The sequence below is a fragment of the Accipiter gentilis genome, chromosome 4 (genome assembly GCF_929443795.1).
Source record: "Accipiter gentilis chromosome 4, bAccGen1.1, whole genome shotgun sequence".
NCBI classification, from domain to species: domain Eukaryota; kingdom Metazoa; phylum Chordata; class Aves; order Accipitriformes; family Accipitridae; genus Astur; species Astur gentilis.
Window position 1 is genome coordinate 32869073 of NC_064883.1, and position 22327 is coordinate 32891399.

The 22327-nt window shown below is 44.4% G+C and overlaps 1 protein-coding gene across 11 annotated transcripts in view; it reads right to left on the reverse strand.

Moving 5' to 3' along the window:
- PARD3 (par-3 family cell polarity regulator) overlaps window positions 1-19207 on the reverse strand; it is a 461320-nt gene extending 442113 nt beyond the window's left edge. For all 11 annotated transcript variants that reach the window (XM_049798455.1, XM_049798452.1, XM_049798450.1 and 8 more), the window contains exon 1: window positions 19030-19207. In XM_049798455.1, the coding sequence (XP_049654412.1) occupies window positions 19030-19149 (120 nt within the window). In that variant the 5' untranslated portion in view covers window positions 19150-19207. The remainder of the gene's footprint in view (window positions 1-19029) is intronic.
- Window positions 19208-22327: the final 3120 nt, after the last annotated feature.

Genomic DNA, 22327 nt, shown 5'->3' on the forward strand with positions numbered 1-22327 from the left:
GACAGGCGATCAGGAGGGGCTGTTGCTCACTCAGGCATGTAACCCCACAGGGACTCCAGTAAGGGTAATGACACACAGTCAAGCTAACAAAGCATAAAGTCCCCTCTGGCCCTGGATGTCACAATCACCCATGTAGCACCTCCCTCCACGGGTATTACTGCAGAGTGACCCAAGCAAGTGACATCGGTGACATTCAACACCTCCAAAGACCAGGCTTACAGACATGGACGGCCCATGTAACAGCTTAATACAAATACATCCTTCTGCCTCTCCTTCCCACCCCCCTCGCCGGCTGCCTCTGCACACCAGTAATCCCCAGTGATCCACTCATAACCAAAGCACCAGCTTTGCTCAGAGCTGGGAAGTGCGCAGGGTCACCCTTGGGATCAAGGCCACCTCTGCTCACGGTGGGGAGTTGCACTGCATAGGTTTCATGACATGACACGTATCCAACTCTAGTGCTGCTACCTTGTCCTGGTTTTGGCTCAGAGAGAGTTAATTTTCTTTCTAGTAGCTGGTATAGTGCTATGTTTTGGATTCAGCATGAGAAGAATGTTGATAACACACTGATGCTTTCAGTTGTTGCCAAATAGTGCTTAGACTAAGCCAAAGATTTTTCAGCTTCTAGTGCCCAGACAACAAGAAGGCTGGAGGGGCACAAGAAGTTGGGAGGGGACACACGCAGGACAGCTGACCCAAACTGGCCAAAGGGGTATTCCATACCATGGGACATCATGCCCAGTATATAAACTGGGGGGAGTTGGCCAGCGGCGGGGTACAGATCGCTGTTTGGGAACTGACTGGGCATCGGTGGGCCAGTGGTGAGCAATTGCATTGTGCACCACCTATTTTGTATATTCCAATTCTTGTATTGTTATTATTATCATTATTATTTTCTTCCTTTCTGTCCTATTAAAATGTTCTTATCTCAACCCACAAGTTCTAATTTTTCTTTTTTTTTTTCCCAATTCTCTCCGCCATCTCACTGGGTGGGGGCAAAGTGAGCGAGCAGCCACGCGGTACTTGGTTGCTGGCTTGTGTTAAACCATGACACACCTGAAGAAACTGTAAGTCATATAATGCTAAATATATACCATTAAGAGTTTAGCTCCAGAGCTTGACAAGTAGCTGTACTGGCAGATCCCTCTGCCTAGACACAATTGTGTTGATTTCAGGGTGCTTCTACCCAGTTTCTACACAAACGTGACCCTGATCATGTAATGCACCACAACAGAGCAATCACTCTCCCACAGAGGACTGGTGCCATATATGCTCATCCCCGGACTCAAAAGTGGTTTTATACTTAGTAACTGTGGCATTCTCACCGAGTACAGCAGAAGCTGGGTTGTGACAATTTTCTTTTTCAGATGCTCTACCTTTCAGATTTGATATGCAAATATCAAATTCCAGACATGTAGCAGACTATTTTCTCCACTCATTCATACAGCACAAACTATAGGATGTTTGCAAAGTTTTTACACTTGGCAGATGAGATACAGAGAAAACGCAAATAAGCCTTCTAAAACAGAGAAGCAGATAAGGTATTTCAATGGCCAATAGAGCTGGGATGACTCTTATTTTTTTGTACGCAGTCCAGCTGAATGTTAACAACCAAGCCCATGCTCTGTGCGAGCATAATAAAAAGGAAGTGCTATAAAAAAATAGATTTAAGAGTTTGCCCTGGACTGGTAAAGCAGCAAGCAAATAGCACAACTGTATGGAAGCGTGCCTGGTTTGTGAAAGCAGAGAGTCTACCCTTGTTAGCTCTACAGCTACAATCAATTTGGGGGGGGGGCAGAAGAAGGGGGGGCGCAGAAGAGGCAGAAAAATGAGACGTTTCACTTTCCATCTGGAAACATAAGATTCAAAAAAGGAGTGTCCTTCAATGTTTCTGATCCTCAGGATATGCTGCTTTCTCTTATGAAAGAAGTTCAGTTGACTCAGATCACAGTCATGTTTGAGCAATCTGTAAATCAGTGAACATACCTGATTTTATAGGCTTTGTACTTCAGTGAAAAGTATATAGTTGTATAATACAATTGTCTACTTACATTTTTAACTGAATTCTTTGCCCTCCTTCACATTGATCATTTGGGGTGGGGGGAGGGGGGAATCCTAATATTGATTTCTTTATCCAGCTTGCTTGGCAATAAGCTTATCCAATGCATTTTCTGTCTGTTGTTGTTGAAATGCTGACTATACATCCTCTTAACACTAGTGAAAGTGTTTACATGAAAAAAAAAATTACTAGCTGTTAAACATGAGTTTAAAGTTATTTAATGGTGTACAAATTCAATATGAATATATCCTGGGATAGAACAGACACAGAAATGTCCTTTTAAATCATTATCAGAACAATCTCCATCTGGAAACATATTCCACTTACAAACTACAGGGCAAACAGAAAAGCAGCAACATCTGAACTGGCACAGTCCTGCCACCACGTACTCATTCATCACCATGCATTGCAGTCCAATTGCTTTCAATAAAACTCAACTTTTTGTTATAAGTCCTGACTCAGTAGCATTTGCAGGATTCCCATGACAGTACTGCTGGTAGCTGAAAAATCTGTCCATCTGCATCCTCCTCACACTGCGAGTTCAGGCGTATGAGAGCAGTGCAGCACGTAAGAGCATGACAGAGTCCGGACAGAAAGCACGCTGCTGTAATCATGTAATCATTCCTGCACACCAGCCACCCCTTTTGTTTTGTTATTGCATGCCTTAAGGAACAGCTCATGTAATCAGGATGCAAGATTAATAGGACAGTACAGAATTCCTTGATTACTTTTCTGGTATAGGGAATAGCCTGAGTTTAAGACAGCAAAAAAGAAGCTCAAAGACAGCCTGAAAGACTGCCAGAGACAGCCTTAAAAAAAAAAAAAAATTATATATGTATATATATGTGGCAAAGTAAAGGAAGAGAAGTTTATACACAATTTATAAGCACTTGCAGACCATCTCCTCCTTTCCTCTGTTGTAGGACACAGTAGATCAAGCAATGACCACAACTGAAGTACTACTTTCCCTATGATTTCTTTCCATAGCATCATTATGTAACTCAGTAACCCACAAGGACCAGGAAACCCTCTAAACCAGAGCTTTTGATGTCTATAGTGCATACGAAGGAAAGGGATGTTGTCATGCAACAATCAATTGCAAGAACCAGAAATGGCATCAGAAAAAACAGTAGAGGCTAGAAACTAGTAGAACAGAACAAATTTTGATGAAAAAGCCAGGAACACCGATGCCATTGAACAGGTCAGAAACTGCTGTTGCCAAAGGCAGCAAAGGAAGCAAAGCATCCGCACTGTTAACCTCAGGACAGTTAAATCTAAATACAAGCAGCTTTTATTTTCTCAAGGGCTTTCTAATGAAGAGAGATGTCTAGAATAAGAGGGATATGCCACAACAAGGAAGAAACACAAAATCATGCATGTAAATCGTTAGAGATATCTGCTACTAGGTTTCACTGCAATCTCTCAGGCTATCCAGTTTTCAGAAATTACTTCTCATTGTATGTCCTCATGCCTAATAACAGCATGTTTGTCAAAGGCATACGGAGTCACTTGAAAATACAAAGTCTAGAGGCAAAAGATGAACAATGGTTATAATGTCATCTAAAATTATTTAGTAAATGCTTCCGTTTGCATAGTCCACCAGCTGCATTTTTGCAAAATGCTGGAGATAACATGATGATTATGACAGCTGTTAACAGAACCTGATGGCTTCAACAAAAGTAGTAATAATAAATGGCAGTTGTGCTGTAGCATTTTTTTTAAAACATGAAAGAATAAGTCACCACTTACTAAACTCAAACCAGTCATTTTAAAAAGATGGTTTAGGGTGGAATTATAATTTGCAAAATCCCAAATTTCAGGGCTTAGTATTATTTAATATCTACTACAGCAAGCACTCCCCTGTTTGCTCTCTCTGGCCCTACTGCAGCTCTGCATGTTTCCTTATCCCTAATATAGAGATCCTGAATATGACATTATAATCACGAAAGCTTGCATCTACAAGGGGAAAACATGCTTTCTTCAGCACTGCATGCAGAAGGGATTAAAAAGTTTTGGTAGATTGAGTTCCTTTTAAATCAGCATCAGTAGCACAGTAGTCTACAAGCAAAGTTGAGACCAAGGCAATTAACCCCATCAATCTAAAACGAATGCATAGGCATGAAGACAATTCTTTCTTACCAGCATCAGCTGAACACTATTAGAGCACTTACTGACTACCTCAGATTTTTCTCCCATGACCACCTTATTTACAACACTTCTGTATTAGAAGAAAATTACAGCACCTTAATGAGAAAAGAAAAAAACAAACAGATTTAAATTCCACTAGCATGGATCAATATTCTCTCTTCTCTAAATTTCTCATATTTAAACAAAATACATCACTAACAAATCTCCTTCTGGCTTCAGTGTGTCACTTAGCTTTAAAAAAAAAAAAAAAGAAAAAAGATCAGTATTCATAAATCACTTTAGATAGCTAAAGTCAAACATAAGCATTTCCTTTGCTTTCATTCTAAGTTATAAACATTTAAACAAGTATGTAATACTGTAAATCAACATCCTCACTACCAAGTACAGATTACTATACAAAAGTTTCAACCACAGTAAGACTAAATTGAATGAAAACTATACAAGAAACAGAAATTATTAAGCAGTTTAACATGATGGACTCCACTCTTTTCTAAGAGGAAGAAACTTTCTTTTTAACAGCCAATTACCACAAGATATTCCCTTTTCAGCTTGGTGAAGTGTGGCATGTCTTCATACAGAGGCTGAGCTACAGGAGAGCAAGAGGATTAAATACAGCAGTATTTTACCACATCCTTACTAGAGGGGAAAGATAGTCTGGCGGTTAAAGAGTCAGCAGGTCGGCACTTTATTTCCAGCTCGGTGCCGAACTGCTTGTGTGGTCCTGGACCAGCCAGCGACCTCCTGTGCCTCCCTTCTCCATGCACTCCGTGGGGATAATTACATACTTGCCAAACTCACGCTAAGACGTTTGTTTGCAGACTTGGTTTTTGAAGGGAGAAGGTGGTGAAGCACAGAAGGAAATTACCCAATTAAGAGGAGAAGGCATTGGAGAGCCACCTCCTTGCTCCTAGTTTGGGTGTTGCATGCTGTTATAACTGATGGGTGCATCACAGCTTTGCTGCAGCACAGACGACCAGTACAGAAAAGTACTTTTCTCTTTCCTAAGGTAACACAAAGATGCAAAGAAAAACCACAGAAGGACTTTATGCAAGTACCCGCTCGCTGCAATTAACATCGTGCTGTTGCGAAACACAGTTAACGAGGTCCTTGCAGAGAATGAGCCGCAGAAATACACAATAATGCTCCCAAGTGAGCACTCCCGTTCTCCATCATCTGTATTTGGAATAAACCTACACAGCTTCCCACTTAATGCGGGGCTGCATTGGGAGAGCTGTGATGAAAAGGAGCCCATTCCTACTCTGTGCCCCTATTTCATACCTGAAAAAGCAGGGCATTGATAAATACATTTCCCTTCTCAAATCACAGCATCAGTGAAGCAAAACTAACTAAATAGTTCCTGCATCTTCACCACAGGATTCAGCCAACACTTCTGAAAGGAACTAAAAGACACTGCAACCGTTTTCTTAAATCCTAACCACAGCATTTACAGTCTCCCCTATTCATTTCTACATATACCTCCTTCCATACCTCAGGTTCCTGTGTACCCAGAAATTTGTTAAAATGAAGTAAAGAATAGTTGTCACAAAAAAAAGTACCTCTCAATTTTTTACTATATATTACTGAAGTCACATTAAACTTCTCTGAAGACACTGTGTTTTCTGAATTATAGCTGAGTTAGTGAATCTTTTTACTGTGCAGTGACACAAAACATTTGGTCTTTACAAACAACTTGGACAACCTGTATGCCTAATCTTACCTCCATGTTAAAAATAAAGGCAATTTTCTTACCTCCATGTTAAAAATAAAGGCAATTTGAAGTAGTTCATCCTATAATGTAAGCAAGCTATAAAAACCATTAATCTGCTAAAGAGGAATATGCCACAACAGCCCAACCACGTCACAAACCAGAGCCTCCGCTCACCTTGCAGCAACAGAGCTGGTGCCTATACAGCACACAGCAAGCACAGCTCAGCAGCAGCAAGTCTGGATACAGCTGTGGAAATTCAAGTCCACAGCAATGACCAGGGCAACAGTATAAGTAAAGACACAAGGAGGAAAAGCCTCCACGCTTTTAAACATTTTCATTTCAAGTGGATTTCACTAGCTGATTTCCAAAGGCTTCCCAAATAGTCAGGTCTTATGCCAGTACGCAGCTATAAAAATTACTTGAAAAATGATAGGAAGCTCTTGCTAAATAGTATCATCAGCATTTAAGTGGCCTAAGAAGTAATAAAACATACATCTAACTTTAATTGGTGGAGTTCTATACTGAGCATAACATGCTTTAAAATCCGTGCTTTAAAAGAAAAGCAGCAAATTTTATTAGTTCCACTTTTTCCTTCTATTTCCTTCAATTTTTTTTCAAAATTACTCTGGTATTTTTTTCTCCCTTCTCCATTTAACAACATTCCCAAACCAGCAAAGTCAAAAACCTAAAAGCCTTGTCCTGCTGCTGGCATATCACCAACAGATGTTAGAAGCACTTAATTGCAAGGCTGCAATCTGCTCTCTGAAGGACGCTGGTAGCAGGTGTGATGATCTGGTCTGAAGAACAAACTATATATAAAGATGCAAGACGGGTGGGGGAGAACTCCCAAACTTCACTTTTACACATCACGTTGGATTTGTAGACCTACTTATTTAGAGGGAGGGAGCAGGGAGCTACAAAGTTAAAATAGGTAAAACTTGGCATCTTAGAGCTCAGCGTTTGATTTTACAGCTCCTCACATGCTGCAAAGCAAGGAGGTGAGCCGCACGGGGTTGACTCCCATTTGCTGTTGATGCTGAGAAAGGCACAATTTGCAATTGCAAAGAACAGACCCTCCTTTTTATCGCATCTAGGCACAGTTTACAAATCTGAGGCCGTGTGGTCTTCACCCAAGGCCAGCTTTCTGAACAGTGCACCAGGTGAAAGGCAGGCTGCAAAGGGCTGTTTATTATAAACTGATTTCAGATCTCTGCTTCCTATCTCAGTTTGTAGCTTACACTGCAGAGTAACACAAAACACAAAGTGAATTATTACACTCCACACTTGAGTTTGGAAAGGAACAATGCAGTTTTTGGAAAAAGCAACAGGAAAATACTGGATGAAAAAACATCATGCTTCTAAAACATTAATTAACTACAGAAAAACTAATTTTTTTTTTATTTCAGTATCACACACAACTTCAATGTCCAAAAGCATTCAAGAAAAAATGCGTACTCGTGTCTTAAAACCGATCTCTCTTCACAATGTCTTTGGCATCCACCAACCTTTGGAAACAAAGCCTTTCAGAAGGCAAGAAAACAATGGCGCAATGAATCAGAAGCAACTTGTGAAGGCAGCTAGAGTTAGAGCAGTCTCTACACACTGTCTAATCGCAGACATAGTATATGGTCGAATAAAGGGAAACACAGACCACCCATAAAACAGGACATACATTTTACAAAATTAGCTATTATGATCTACAGATTCAAAATAGTTTAATATCTTTCACATAAAGAGAAAAAAAAAAAATCCCTCTTTTTATTTTGTTCTGGTATGAGACCAAGCAAGTGCTGAATTATGAAATGGAAATAATTTTAAAAAAATAGATCATTTCCTACAAATTGGACTCAAGTACAGTAAATGGCTATGGTAAATACTGAACTATTTTTTTATTTTTTTAAAGTCAGAAGAGTAGCATCCATGCATATGCAATTACAGGCCCACCTTGAGAGCATTTTTAGAAAGGGGACTCCCACACAGGTCTATCTGATCACCCCATACGGCCCACAGGAATACACGAGACCACTGCCCAAATGTTTCTTTAACCATTTAGCTCAGCAATTCTCCCACAAGTCACTGGCCACCAGAAAAATACCACCATGAAAAGCAGATTTAGTCTCAGTCTGAAATACATGATTGTCAAAAAAAATATTTCAAAAGTTGATTTATGATACAGTTCCCTTCAGCAGCTTGTTTAGACTTCTCCAGATGCTAAAAGGTAAACAGCAGTACATCCAAGCTAATTACTCCATATTCAAATATCAAAAGAATATTTAACTCAGCACAAATTAGCTTTTCGTACAAGCTAGCTCCCCTCCGCTGCTGCTTTCATTCCCCAGCTAGGGAATTCCACCAGCAAAAGAAACATTTTACCTCCACTCCAGAGACAGGTTGAGGACCAGGAGCCTTTTCAGCTAAATATTTTATAAACCCCAAAAGATACAATACTGGATACTCATTATCTGTGGCTTCCAATTTAGCAGAGGGCTTCAAGCTAGCAATAGCTATTTTGTGGCAACGCCAAAGCAACAAAAGGGTCATCAGGAATTTACTTCAAACAGCTATACTAATAAAGGAGAGATTTATAAGACACTGATTACAGTAACATTTCACGCATATTAACATCTGGGTTTAGTTTACCAAAGCATTATGTTCTTCAGCGATTGCTGGGCACAGGGTGAGACTACTCCAGTGCCTAACACAACCACAAATTAAATACACTGTTTTACATGGAGCATAACATTTTCTTTTTAGAACAGGTTAGCTAAGTCTAGAAAATATAGAAGGTTTTCTCGTTAAAGAAACATCAGGCCTTAAACATACAAATATTTTGCATATACACAGTTACAGATATTTAAAACCACGTTCACTGGCTGGTTTACAACACAGAGCCTACACTAATAGAAAATTCCAAATTTAGAAGCTCTACTTATTTCACCCAGTCCACGTTTTCTTGCAGTTTCTTAGTTCAAACTTCAAATTTTACAGAATTATTACAGACCACATTTATTTGTGCTATTTTTCATTCGAAGAAAAACTAGAAAAGCCAATAAAAGCAGCTGTTAAGAAAGCTCAGCGAGAGCAGAAAACATCAAACCTACCCTCTCAAATTAGTATTCTTAACGCCAGAAAAGAAAGTGTTCAATATAGGATTTGGAAACGATGCTCTGAACTTGCACCATGCCCACAAGACACGACTCCCAGTTTGACTGAGCGAGGACGGAGCAGGAGTCTCTCGTGCTGGGGCTTTTCCTTTCCCCCATCCCCAGCCCTCTTGGACCTGCAGCGCGGCAGCGGAAGCAGCACCTTCAAGCAGCATCTTCACCAGCACTAACTATCTAACTCGGGGCATGCCCTCGCCTTGATCCAAACCCGAACGGCTGCCTGAGCACCGAGCCCCCTCACACATGCCTGCAGGAGCCCTGCAGAAGTGGGGAGCTCAGCCTGGGAGAGTCACAGCCACGGCCAGGCTGGGCTCCTCTCACCTCCCTCAGAAAGCAGCAGCATTACTACCCTTACCCAGCGCTCATCTCTCTACAATAAAAGGCAAAAACTTCTAGCAGAACAAGTGAGATGTATGGAGACCACTACTCTCCAACTGCCTAAATTATTACAATTGCAGCATATTTTTTAACTTTCAACAAAGCCTAACACTTCAGGCTAGCAGGTTTCCAGCAGCCTGGTACTGCCAAAAGACGGAGACAGATTCAAGGGGGGTAAAATCCTTTCCCTCTTCATCTTCACAGGCTGCACGCAGCGCCGAGGCCAGAGGCTCATTCACCAGGAGCGGCTGGTCACTGCAGCCCAGCCACCAGGGCCTGGCCAGCGCAGCCCGGCTGCCTAAATTCTTCTTCTTTTGGTACTTGGTAGCTGGCCGCTTTCCCAGCGCTCGCAGCTGCCGGCAAGCAGTCTTCACAGGAAGGCAGAGGGGAAAAAACTGACAGCACAAACAAATGCACACTTAAGAAAATGCAAATAACGTTTGGTACAACAGGTTCTTGGAGAGACCAAATTAAATCAAGCCTTGTTATTCCACTTAGCGGTTTATTAAAGAAGCTAAAGGTTCTGAAGTTTCCAATTTATTCTTTTTCGGTTTTTCGGTTGTTTTTTTTTTTCTTTTTCAACTGTCATTTCAGTTGTTATAGCAACAAAACTTTCAGGCTACTTGGTCTCAGAGACACTCCAGCACTCCCAGAAGTCATTTTTCCATATTTCATTAAATTCTGCTCCTGCTCCTTCCTGCTCAGAAGGACTCCCAAGAACTTGGAACAAAGTCTTTCTTCTCATTATATGCACAAAGAGGTGTATCTTTGCAAGTTTCTCACAAGTAAGATATTGCTTCTGACATTTAATAGGGAAGAAGAAAACATAATGTGGCCTTTGCCTAGGGGGAAGATAGAGTAACTTAACAACTTGGAAAGCACATGCAAAAGAGATGGGGTAAGGTGAAGCTACTTTTTCATTTAGTAAGTGTGGCTACATTTCTTCAAACAAATGAGAACACCTAAGTGGGTGCACACGCAAACATACAGGCACTCCTAAAAGTCCTATCTCCATTTAAAACGTTTTATACCCATGTAACTTCTTTTTTTTCTCCTATTAGTATTACAACATTAACACCAGAAACATTTTAAATTGCCATTCTGAGTCTGTAAAGACATGCATACCCGGAACAAAAATCCTATAAACGTGGCCACTTAAAAAGAAAACTGCTAACGATGTACCAGCTCACTCCTCCTGCAAAGGACTCAAAATCTCGCTGCATCAGCAACAAGCTGAGCATGAGAGAATGTGGAAAGTATGGCCAAAAATGTGACATCGCTTTTCCAAAATAGTGTCTGTTTTCCCTACCAAATCAGAGATTTACTACTTCCACTAAGGTTATTGCCCAAAAAGGGAAGCTTCCTATAACAAATTCCACAGGTTTCTTTTTAAAAAGCCTTTGAGGTGACATCCGTTGTGCCACTGAGGTCAATTTTTCATACTCTTCCCAACTTGACTACTTACCTCCAGGGCACCAAGTTAACCAGTTTCTTCCCATCTTCTGCTCTTTATATTTGTCACTACTTAATTTACTCCATTACTGTCTTGCTTCCATGCAAACTCCTGTTTCCCTCCCATGTGAAAGAAAAGGCACCAGGAGTTACATCCATCTACCATTACCGCAAAAAACATTTCCTTTTGCCAGTCTCCAAGGCAATCCCACCCTTTTTTTCTCCCCTACAGAAGACCACCCTTCTCCCCACAGTCATTTCCCTTCTGCCAGCCTTGTTTCTGTTACCATAAAAGTACTGATGAGCTGGAGACACAACAATCCCGGAGGCAACACCAGACCATTGCTCCAGTACCAGAGCATGGTGCCTGGCAGGAACAGAGCAGCATCCCAGGGCCCAGCTCCATGGGATGCTCATCTCTGTGATCATGCTCCCTCGCACAGAAATACCCTTGGTCTTTATTGCTCTTCCCCTCCACTGGAGACCTCGGCCCCGAGACACAGCATTTGGGATCCAGTCCAAGAGTTTTTAGTAAGAATACATTTCTTCTTTTGTTTGGGACTAAACAGGTTATTAAAGGGTATCGCTACAATAAGAAACTGAAGTAGGAAATAAGTTACTGTCATGTACCTGCTACCTGGTTAAAAAAGAACAGCAGCAAATACTGCAACAAAATAGTTATTGAAATGATTCGTGATTTAACAAATATCTGGAACCAATTTGAGAAAATAACTAAGGCTACCAGTAGGAAAAAATCTGACATTGCTAAAGTATTGTAACAAGTAAAATTTGCAATTATCTCAAAAACAAAAAGGCCCTAATGTTCACTGCTAATTTAAAATTATTTCTTCCCCAATTTAGAATTTGACTCATTTCTCTTTCACTTGTAATATTAGTCATTTTGACAAGTATTATGTATGTCTGTGCTGCTGTGTCCTTTTTTTCTTTCTCCTTTTTTTTTTTTTTTTTAAACTGCACCACCAGATTATGTAACTTAGCTCAAAGGCAGTTTGGGGGTTTGGTAGTTTTTTATCTATCTTCCAGTACCAGACTTGCTGAGCATTACAGTAAAGTGACCTCAAAGAAACAAGGAAAATATATAATGTATATTAAAAAGGAGGGGAAAAAAAAAAAATAAAGCACAGATGCCCTAGAGTATCTTGCAGAATTTTTTAATACTTTTTGCTCCACTTTTTATTTTCTTACTGCTCACAAAATATTTCTGAGTGAGAACATCTGTGCTGTACTCTGGACTGATGTTAGAAGAATTCCACTTTATTTTCAATATACATAAGCATTGGTTCAGCATTGTTGCATGTTTTACCCATTCAATTTATATTTGGATGAAAAGGTTTGTTCTCCTTTGAAGGACCAGGAAATTGTTTTAAAGCTACATGAACCGTAGTCTGTATAACTAACATCACCAGCATTTCTCCCCCATTTACTCCATCTGATTTTACCAGATTAAACGTGCCACAACCAAAAGATGTCATAGTCTGGTACAACTGAGAAAGTGTTACTTCCAGTGGTGTTTTTATAACAGAACTAAAACATCTGCAACCGTTATAACCGAAGTTAAAGTGTAAAAAGCTATGAGAATCAGATGGTTTTCCACTGGTGAAGGCTATCGCCCAGGAGAAGAAAGGCTGGCAACTCCCTAAACCCCAAATTGCCTCCAGAACTGTTCTCCGAACGCTTTCACAGGCTCCTCCGCAGTTGTCCCCTCAGAGCTACAGGAATTGCTCACAGCAGCTGAACGGTGCATTTGCTCCAAGGGAAATCACTCTCAAGCCACTCTTCCACAAACACACGCTCCACTTTGATCACCGTTAAGTAACGCTGAAATACCGAGAAACCACATAATGCCAAACTGAAAGCAATGACGTATCCCATCCAGCTAAAGATAGGTACTGCTCACATCAGCCAGCCACAGTAGTTCCTCACATACCCTTTACTGAAAACACCTTCAAAGATGAAGGGCTTGCATGCTGTCCACTTTTTATGCCCCTCTTCGTAAGCACTACAGAATTCAGTCTTCCTCTTTATTAGCCTTGAATAATCCCGAAAGCATTTACCCTGCTTGCTCAAACAGCAGCAGTAGAGCCCCAGCGTGGCTCTCGAGCCTCCCAAAGACAAGCCTCCTCCCTTGTACCACAGATGGCTGAACACGGGCAAGACCCAGCAGAGAGGGGCTGCAGCAAAGCCTTACCCAGGGCACGGCAGGGCTTGTGCAGCTCCCTGCCTCCGGAGCCACAGGTCTCCTCTGAGGGACATAGTACTGCTGTACAGCAAGGTCCCTGTGCGAGGGACCTCCACAGCCGCTGCCACACTTGAACCAAAGGTTCATTTCTACCTTCAGCCTGCAACTCCTCGTGCAATGCGTGAGAGTCGCCCGTATTCACAGGTGAGCACAACAGCTGGAAAACGTTCATTTGGCTGAAAACACGGAGTTGGAGAGAAGATGTTAAAAGGAAGTTTTCTGTAATGAGTGGAGGGAATTGAATCGCTACGTGCAGGACATAGCCTTGCATTTCCAGCACCAACTCCCAAACCTGCAGGATCATGCAACAGCTTTCTAAACACAAAGCGATCGTGACCCATTCCAGTACTTTTCTTCCTTAAATTAGCAGCTCTCCACTGCTGTTCATAGCTCTCACCAAGCCGCAGCAGATGGACATTACCCATCAGCTGGGTTTTGCTACCACTGTTGGGAGCCCAGTGTCAGCGAAGAGGTGAAGAGCCGACTTGAGAAAATTGGCAGCAGCCCCAGGGAATCTGGGCTCTCCTGTTTGACCTCAGGTAAATCACTGAAATACCACCCAGCCAATATGAAATACAGAGCCCAGAGACTTCATCCTGGTGGTGTCAGCTAGAAGTAAACTGACAGTCAACTGAGCAGCAGGGGTGAGAGGGATTTTGGGGGGTTTTGGCTCCTTTTTGGGGTGGAGAGGGTTCTAGTACTTTCTGAAAACAGCCTGTAAGACTTCTTTCTACTCAAAACAAGCTCAAGATTTACACAGATATCAAAATGAAATCTAATTCTAAAAAGAAATTAAAAATCGTTTTTATGCTAAATTTAGCCACTATTGCCCTTGAGTGTTTTCATTACAATTCTAAAGGGGTCTCTGCAAGGGCATTGTGGAGGACCCAGCTAAGCCTGCACCCAAAACCTAGCAGCCAGGCTCGAGCAAGGAATGTGCCAAGACCAATACAAAACATAAGTCAAATCAGCAGATTTCCATACTGACCCACCCCTGTGTATCAGGACCTTCAAACGATGCCCCAGTGACACACAAGCAACTGTGAAACTGTTTGCTCTGCAGAACATGAAGCATCAAAGTTGCCATTGTGTACCTGGAAGACAACCTGCTGTCCGGGAGCTGACTTTTAAGCAAATAATCTGAGAAGTCCCAGTTAGCTGGCACTGGGGAAAAAAATCAAAAACAGGAAAAAAAAAAAAAAAAAAAAAAAAAAAGCTTCACACATTCACCGAGACTAGAACCTTCCCCTCTCACACTTCCCTGCCAATGACTGTCAGACCTACCAAGGAGGTGGAGGTTAAGCTCTGGGTAGCCTAAGGTTCCCATGTACAAGGAGAGATTATGGTCATTTGACACCTATTACCTTTGCTTACACAACCACCTTTACTTGAGATCTGGTCTCTTACCAGAAACTGCCTTCAAATGCTATCAAAGAGCAGATTACAATTTCTTTTCACAAATATTAAAGTACCACAGTTTTTAAATTAACAATTCAAGCACTGTTCCATACAACATCACAACCCCCTGAAAACTTTATCTCCCACAGCATTTGGTGGAAGGGAGGGAAAGGTGTCTCAAAAGAATCCTCCTAAAATCTTTTTGATTCAGCAGGAAAACTGTTAATTCACTTATTTTAACTAGAAAATCAGGGTTATATACAAGGTCTAGGAACACCACTACAAGCTCATGATACACAGGACATCAGACTGAACTATCACAGAAACTGAACGATCCCTGTAGGGATTGAACATGAGACCGAACAACTCCTGTAAATCTATGATTTCCTATTTCATATTCTTGTTTACTGTGCTCATTTACATCACACAAAGACAACACAGTATCACTAAAAATTTACCAAAAAAAAAAATAATTATCCCTAGCCATTACCTGTGCATGCTTATTTATACTTGCAAGAAAAAGAAGATAAAAGGTGAAGCGCTTACAATTACCCAAAAAAAAACAAAGCATACAAAGATTATGGTTACAGTTGAAAGCAACCCAAAAAAAAGTCAGAAACATCTCTACAACTAGATAAACCAAAGCTACAGGATGCAGAATTACTTCTTTTTGATAAAAGGTTACCCGATACATCTTTTTTTTATAATAATTTTCCACATTTTAACACTAGGTTATAGTCAACCATTTGATAAACAGGTTTCATCTCAACTGCCTGTCTGTCTGTCTGCTTCTTTTCGGGGCAGTCCATCATCTCTTGCCATTAACGTTAAGCCAGTCAGGTGTGGCTGACTTCCCCTCCTCAAAATTCCTCTTACCTTCTCACCAACAATTTTTTATTAGTAAATTAATTGCTAGGAAGCCATAAGCAGAACTACATCTACACAAAAACTGCACAGCCTCTGACTGGCAGGGTTTGGAAAATGCACCTAGCATTTCTCAGGCCATTTGGCCCCTGCCCAAACTGTACTCGTTTAACACTCACTCAGAAATTGCGCCAGAGGCTGCATCAGTCCAGCCACATGAACAGAGCATCATTAGTGTGCCACCATGCAAACAAGGTGATCAATTTTTGCTGACTCCAGTTGCCCCGGACAAGGTGGACTTTTCAAACATCTCTTATCATTTGCTTGTTCATTCCCCATAAACACAAACTGCAGAAAAAATGGATCATGTTTCAGACACAAAGCTTCGTTTGGAAGAAAAGCGAAGGAACAAAAAGATTTCCTATACAGGCTACACAGACCAACTTCAAGCACAGCCTGTCATATCAATAACTTATACCACAACTGAGGATTTAGTTTTGACAGCAGTGTTAATCCATAATACATTTTTTTAGATTTATGAATCCTAGTCAAAGACGACTGCATCCAGAACTAACTGCAGTACATAGGTGTGTTATCTATATGCTTTTTAAGTCTTAGAATTTTACAGACAGGAGAACCTTACTATTATGTGGATTAACTTCCATAAGTTTTTTTCCATTCTCGACATGTCTCTTCAACCTAAGTAAGGTTGAAATACCAAGCCAGAAAACCGAGGTCGAGTTTTGAAGTTACTTGCTCCTGGCGCTCCACAAGCACGATGCCAGGCTGCCTTACCATGACTGCACAGGTATGCCAGCAGTGCTCGCCGTGCAGATAACTTATTGCTAATCACAACCTGGAAACCATGACAAAGTACGAGGTAATCTGGGAAGGGCTGACAACTCAGTCCTCAGAGGCTTCAAGTAGTTCTGAAGGAACTGCTGCAGACACACGCATTTTTGCAGAATGAGAAATGCTGGTTTTCCTGTAAGTATGAGAACCATAAACTTAATTCAAATATTTTGAATAATCTTCCACCAGATACACTTTCTTTCCATAAGAGCACAGTGGTGGTAAAGTAGATTTCAGTGTCAGCTTGATACCAGCTGCCAGATTGTATGTTCATATGTGTACCGATACTTTCATCCTCTCGGTGTAGGAATTACTTTGTCCCCTCTCATGTCTCTTCCTGAGGTGAAGATTTGCTCATCTGCTACCCTAGCGTAGAAAGAAACCACCTAATTGCTATAAAAAGACAGCCATCTATGAAATTCTGCCATTGAAACCATAAAATTACTACGTTACTCTACAGCGGGCACAGCAAACTGCACTATACGTTTACTTACAAGACACTGAGGATCCACTTCCTTACTACCTAAACACTGCTGCAGAAAATCTTCAGTGAACTTAAGTTAAAAGTAAGGTTTGGCAGGGACTGTACAAAACACTCAGAGAAAGCCCATGGACTCTGCTACTGTGTTTTCAACCACAGTATTTCCATATAATAGAAACAATCTCAGTAATTACGGCTACCTCAAGTCCATACCAGTGGCATATAGCACAACCACCATATAAATACTAATAAATAAAACCACCTGGTCATGTTAAACCTAGGATCGGGAGCTTTGGGGACCAGGGGCCAGTCAAAGTCTGGCTGCACCTCTGCAAGCTGTCTTGTTAGTAAATACATTGGCATAATCAAAGAAGAGTTACTTTTTTTTTTTTTTTCCATGTTTCCACAGGTGGGCCACTTCTTTCCTGAACAAACCCACACTATTTGCAAACATGTAACCTTTTCCTGGTGATGGGCATGTGTTTCTCCCCTGCTCACTACTTGCAATCACTTCCAGGCTTAACATTATACTTCAGGAAGTAATTGCCATCCCTTAATGCAATTTAACAGTTGGAAACCAGGACGTGGTCCAGTGCCGCATGAGTTACACAGGCCACAGTTTTGGAACACAACACATCAAAATAATTAATTTTATTAATGTTGTAACACTGACGAACAAATTCTGCAAACACTTCTCACTCTGAAGGGCCCGGTGAGGCATTCGGTGCTGGCCCGAGGGACACACTTTACTGTTCACTGGTTTACCTTAACCAGAAGGGTACTTTTGGCCACTGTCTCCTACGTGCAGGTAGACTGCCATGTGCATTAACTGCCACGTATAAATAACAGCTGGTATGCAGCCACGGCCATATCCTAGTGAATCGTTTTACTCTTTTTCCAGCCAGAATCACAACTGTGTTACCAAAGGAATAATAAAAATACAGAGAGAATGCGTTTGTCCTCTCCAAAACCACGTTCTTCAGGAATCAAGTGGGGAGGTGATGGGAACCTCGGTTACTGTTCTCCTCCCAGCAACCGGCATTCTCTCCAAGAAAACCGATCTTAAAAATTTTCTTGGGAATCACTTCGGACCAATCAACATACTGTTCACAGTATTCTATCCACTGCAGGTTTCAGAGAGACCGGGAGTCAGCATTTGTCAAAGCAAAACTTCCAGGTTCAGAAGCGGAAAGCGTGTCAGAAGGGCTGAAGGGGGAAAAAAAGCACGCTCAACTGCTTGGATGGATCAGGTAGAGCAAAGGGGAAAGACGCTGCTCAAGTTCTCGGCCAACGACAGTCATATTGTCCCAACAAACCAGCTGATCAAAAAGAAGTTTGCAGCAACAGCAACAAAGTACGGGGCGGGGGAAGGGGGAGAAAAAAAGAATTGGAAAGAAGGAAAACAAAGCCCCACAAGCCGCCTATGGAGGGAAAGCCAAGCGCGCAACTGCCTGCGCACCCACGGCCAGGGATTTCAACATGGGGCCGAGGGAGGCCGGCGCAGGCGGCACTCGGGATCAGCCCCGCCGCGGGCCGGCCCGGCGCTCCCCGCACCCCGGGCCACCGCGGATGCCTGACGCCCAGCCGGAGCCTTCTCCCCCCCGCAGCCCCCCGGGAGCGGGGCAGGCGCGGAGGCCGCACGGGCGGCCGCGATTTGCTGCGGGCCCCCCCCCCCCCCCCGCAGACTGGTCCGGCGCTGGGCGGCCCGCGGGGCGCCGCCGGACGCCCCTGCTGCGGGCTCCCCCTCCCACCGCCCTCCCCGCCGGGCCTGGAGGGCCGGGAAGCCTGGGGCTGGATTTCCAGCCCTCCGCGGCGACTCCCGCCCGGCCCGCCGCGCCTCGGCCCCGCCGCCCGCCCGCCCGCCCGCCCCGGGGCAGACCCGGCACCGCCGGCCCCCGCGCCGCCTTCCCGGCCGGGCTCGGGCGGCCCCCGCGCCGCCAGCCCCGGGGGCGGCCAACCTCGCCGCCAGGCACCGGCGAACAAAGGGCCGAGGCCCGCCCGGCGCCCGCGGGGAGCCGCGCCGGCCGCTCCGCGGAGCGGCCGCCGCGGAGGGGCCGCCCCCCGCCCCGGCTCCCCTCGGCGAAGCCGAGCACACGCTCCCCGGAGGAGCCCTCCGAGTCCGCCGCCGCCGCCGCCTCAGCCGCCGGCCGCCCTCGGCCCCGCTCCCGCCGCCCGGCGGGGCAGCCCGGACTTTTCCCCCTCGCTTCCCTCCCCGCTCCGGGAAGCGCCATATTGATCGCGGGCGCCGCTCCCCGCGCCCCTCACCTTGGCGATCGCCTTCTTGTACCGGGTCACCGCTTGCTGGATCAGGCTGAAAACTTTCATGTTCCCGTCCCCGCAGGGCACGACCACCCGCGTCCTCCCGAAGCACACGGTGACTTTCATCCTGCGCGGCCGGGGGGGCTCCCGCGTCCCTCCGGCCCCGCGCAGCCTTCCTCCTCCTCCTCCTCCTCCTCCTCTCCGCCCTCCGCCACGGCCGCCCCCCGGCGGGGCGCGGCGCGGCGCTCAGCCCCCGGCCACCGCCGGGCTGCCTGCTGCGGGCGCCCCTGCCTCCGCCGCCGGCCCGGCGAGGCGAGGCGAGGGGAGGGCAGCGCAAGACAGGGGGGCCGGTGCTGCCTTCCCGAGGGAGCGCGGCCGAGCGGCGAGCCGGGGGCCGCTCACATGCCGCGCCGCTGCCCGCTGCCTGCGGCCACCTGCTCGGCGCCTGCCCCGGCGCGCAGCGGCGGCGGGCGGGGCGGCGGCGGCGCTGCCTCCCCGCTCCGGAGGCGTGTGGGGCGGTGCAGCGGGGCGGGGGCAGCCGGCCGGCTCCGCGGGGCGCCGGGGCAGCGCGGCCGGGGCGGGGAAGGCGAGGGTCCCCTGCCGGTGAGCGGGCCCGGCGGCCGGGGCTCGGCACCCGGCGGCAGCACGACCCGCCCGGCGGGGACGGAGCGGGGCCGGGGGCGGGGGATTGCCCGGAGCAGAGCCGCCGGGGGTGCGGCGGCCTCCGCCTCGCTCTGCCCTGCCGGGGCGGAACCGGCACAAGGGGCCGCGCAAAATCCTCGGCCTCGTCCCCCGCCCTCGGGGGACGGACGGGCACCGCTTGCCGCTCCTTCTCGGGGCGCTGCCTGCTGCCACGCTTCCTCCAGTACCCGAGGACGGGGAGAGCAAGGCGTTGAACCCCAGAGAGTGTGCGCCGTCGGAGGCGGGAGCTTTCCGTTGTCCCTCCTGGGGTTCGGGGAGGGCCACCCCAAACGCAGGCGAGGTCGGATGCTCTTCGTGGCCCGCTGGGTGCCTGTTAACGCAACAGAACCAACACGGAGCGAAAGCTGGTGCATCACCGGTAACGTCGGCATCGGTGGAACCGCCGAGCAATCTCCGACTCAAAGCTGCCAGAAAGCAGAGGGGGTTACAGATACCGCTCGCAATTTTTTCCTGGGTTTCACTGGGGGCAATGGAGTTGCACAGTTCACCGGACATTCAGCGTGGCCTGACGACTTATTTCTTTTGGGTAGAATTGGTGAAATGATGCGAATGAACTGCAGGATGAAGGCAGAGGTTGGAGGGCGGGAAGGCAGGGAGAAAAAAGCTTTTGTTTTGTTTTTCTCTGAACTTATACACGGTACTAGAGACGTGAGGTTCAAGTAAGCTTTGTAGCACATAACATCAACATCTTCCCCCTGCTGCAACAGGGCACCTCAGCACGTCGTCTCCTCTGGTGCTCCCTGCCCAGCAGCTGTCTCAGCTGCCAGTCCACTCTTGTTCCCATAGCAATAGCTTTAGTAACTTTAAGAACCTCAAACTTGGTACAAATGGCAAAGCTATCTGCAGTTTAGTAGGAGTTAAGGACCGGAATTAATGATATTCTTAAAACATCACAGCTAAAATTGTTGCCCAGTTAAGTCAAGGGTATCCCTAACCCCTTACCTTCTAGTTAGCAGTTTCCGATGAAGAAAACGGAGGCATCACTTTATATTAGTCTGGTCCCATGTGTATCTAGTCCAATTTAATTGAAAACCGTAGAACTTTTTCTACTAATTGCAGTTTTGGAAAGCTTTGGGACGCTCACAAGATCAAACAGTCCATCCGCTGACCTACAGATAATTCTAAGCTTAGATGTTAATTTTATTACCGTTACCCACCTGAGTTATCTGAACTAATAATATAGATGAGGATCTGAATTCTATATGAGAAACGGTACACCTGTCTGTTAAAGCAGGAAACAAGCACACCTGCCGTGTTATAATTTTTTTATCGTATCCCCAGCATTCACTTGTGTGGAATAAAGGCAGCATGCAGGAGTTCAGAAAGGCAGAAATTAAATAGAACTGGAGCAAACAGTTTACAGCTCATGACTGAGACAACTGAGCACACTCTGCAGTTTTTATGGCTGTAGCTTATCAAATTTATTATTGGAAAATGTTGAAAATTTCCATTAACCTGCTGTTTCTGTACTTTCTAGGTGATCATAAGAGCTTCTGGCAACATACTGAGAGGATGAAAGAGGTATAAATCCTTGGTTTAATAGACATCACCTGAGAAACTTGCAGAAACAGCTGTAAAAATGTGAAGTCAATAGAGACTCTTCCGAGACCGTCTTTAACGAGCAATTTTACAGTGGCATAGACTTTGTAATGCTCAACATTATACTTCAGTTGTCATTTGCATTTATCTGCTGAAACATAATGTTGCATATCAGGAACTTTACCACACTGCTATAAAACTTATTATTAGATACAGTTGCTGGTCGACGGTAATTATTTCACTGTTCAGACACAGCTACAGGTTTTTCATGTTTTTCTGTGATTTAATTCCTGCTCTTACTGTCTTTAGCAAGTTTCTTGGCAGTTTTCCCAGCTGTTCTAACAGTCTCCTGGAAGAAAAGAAAAAAACATAAAGCAGTGTAGAAAGAAATATTGATAGTTTTTCTATTAAATGTGTAAAACGGGAAACTTCAGTAGTGAAGTACAAAGAAAACGAGTTTATCCTGGGATCTGATTTAAGGCCAAAACTAGAGACTCACACATGAATAGTGATAGTACTAACAGGAATGAGGACCTCTGAGATTTGAGTTTCTTTCCCACTAGATACACACACACAAGTTATACATACATCATTCTGAAAATATTTTGAATACAGTTTACCAAGTAGAGTGTTTGTTGATGTCTTAGAAGGAGGAATGAGTTTTAGCAAACAAAAGTAACCAGGCTATGAGATTGTCCAAGGTCTAATTATGTAAGATAAATGAAGTATAAAACATTATTATAAGAGATTATGAGAAAAGGATTATACTAATCAGGAGGAAAATTGGCAAGACTTGCTGGTTTACAAAAATTACAACTACTTTCCATGTACTTAATGAGAGGACACCATCTTGCAGTATGGGTGGCATGTATATAGTTCTGGATGTCGAGCTTTTCTGGGCTAATATACCGAAGAACCTGACCATTTATTAACCAGTACATTGTTGGAAGATTTCCATGAAGAGGCAATTATCTGTCTGGTAGGAAGAAGTAGGGGATGGAGCACAGGATGGAGAGAATCAGAGCTTGCGATTACTAATGATTAATATTCAAGTTCTGTTTGA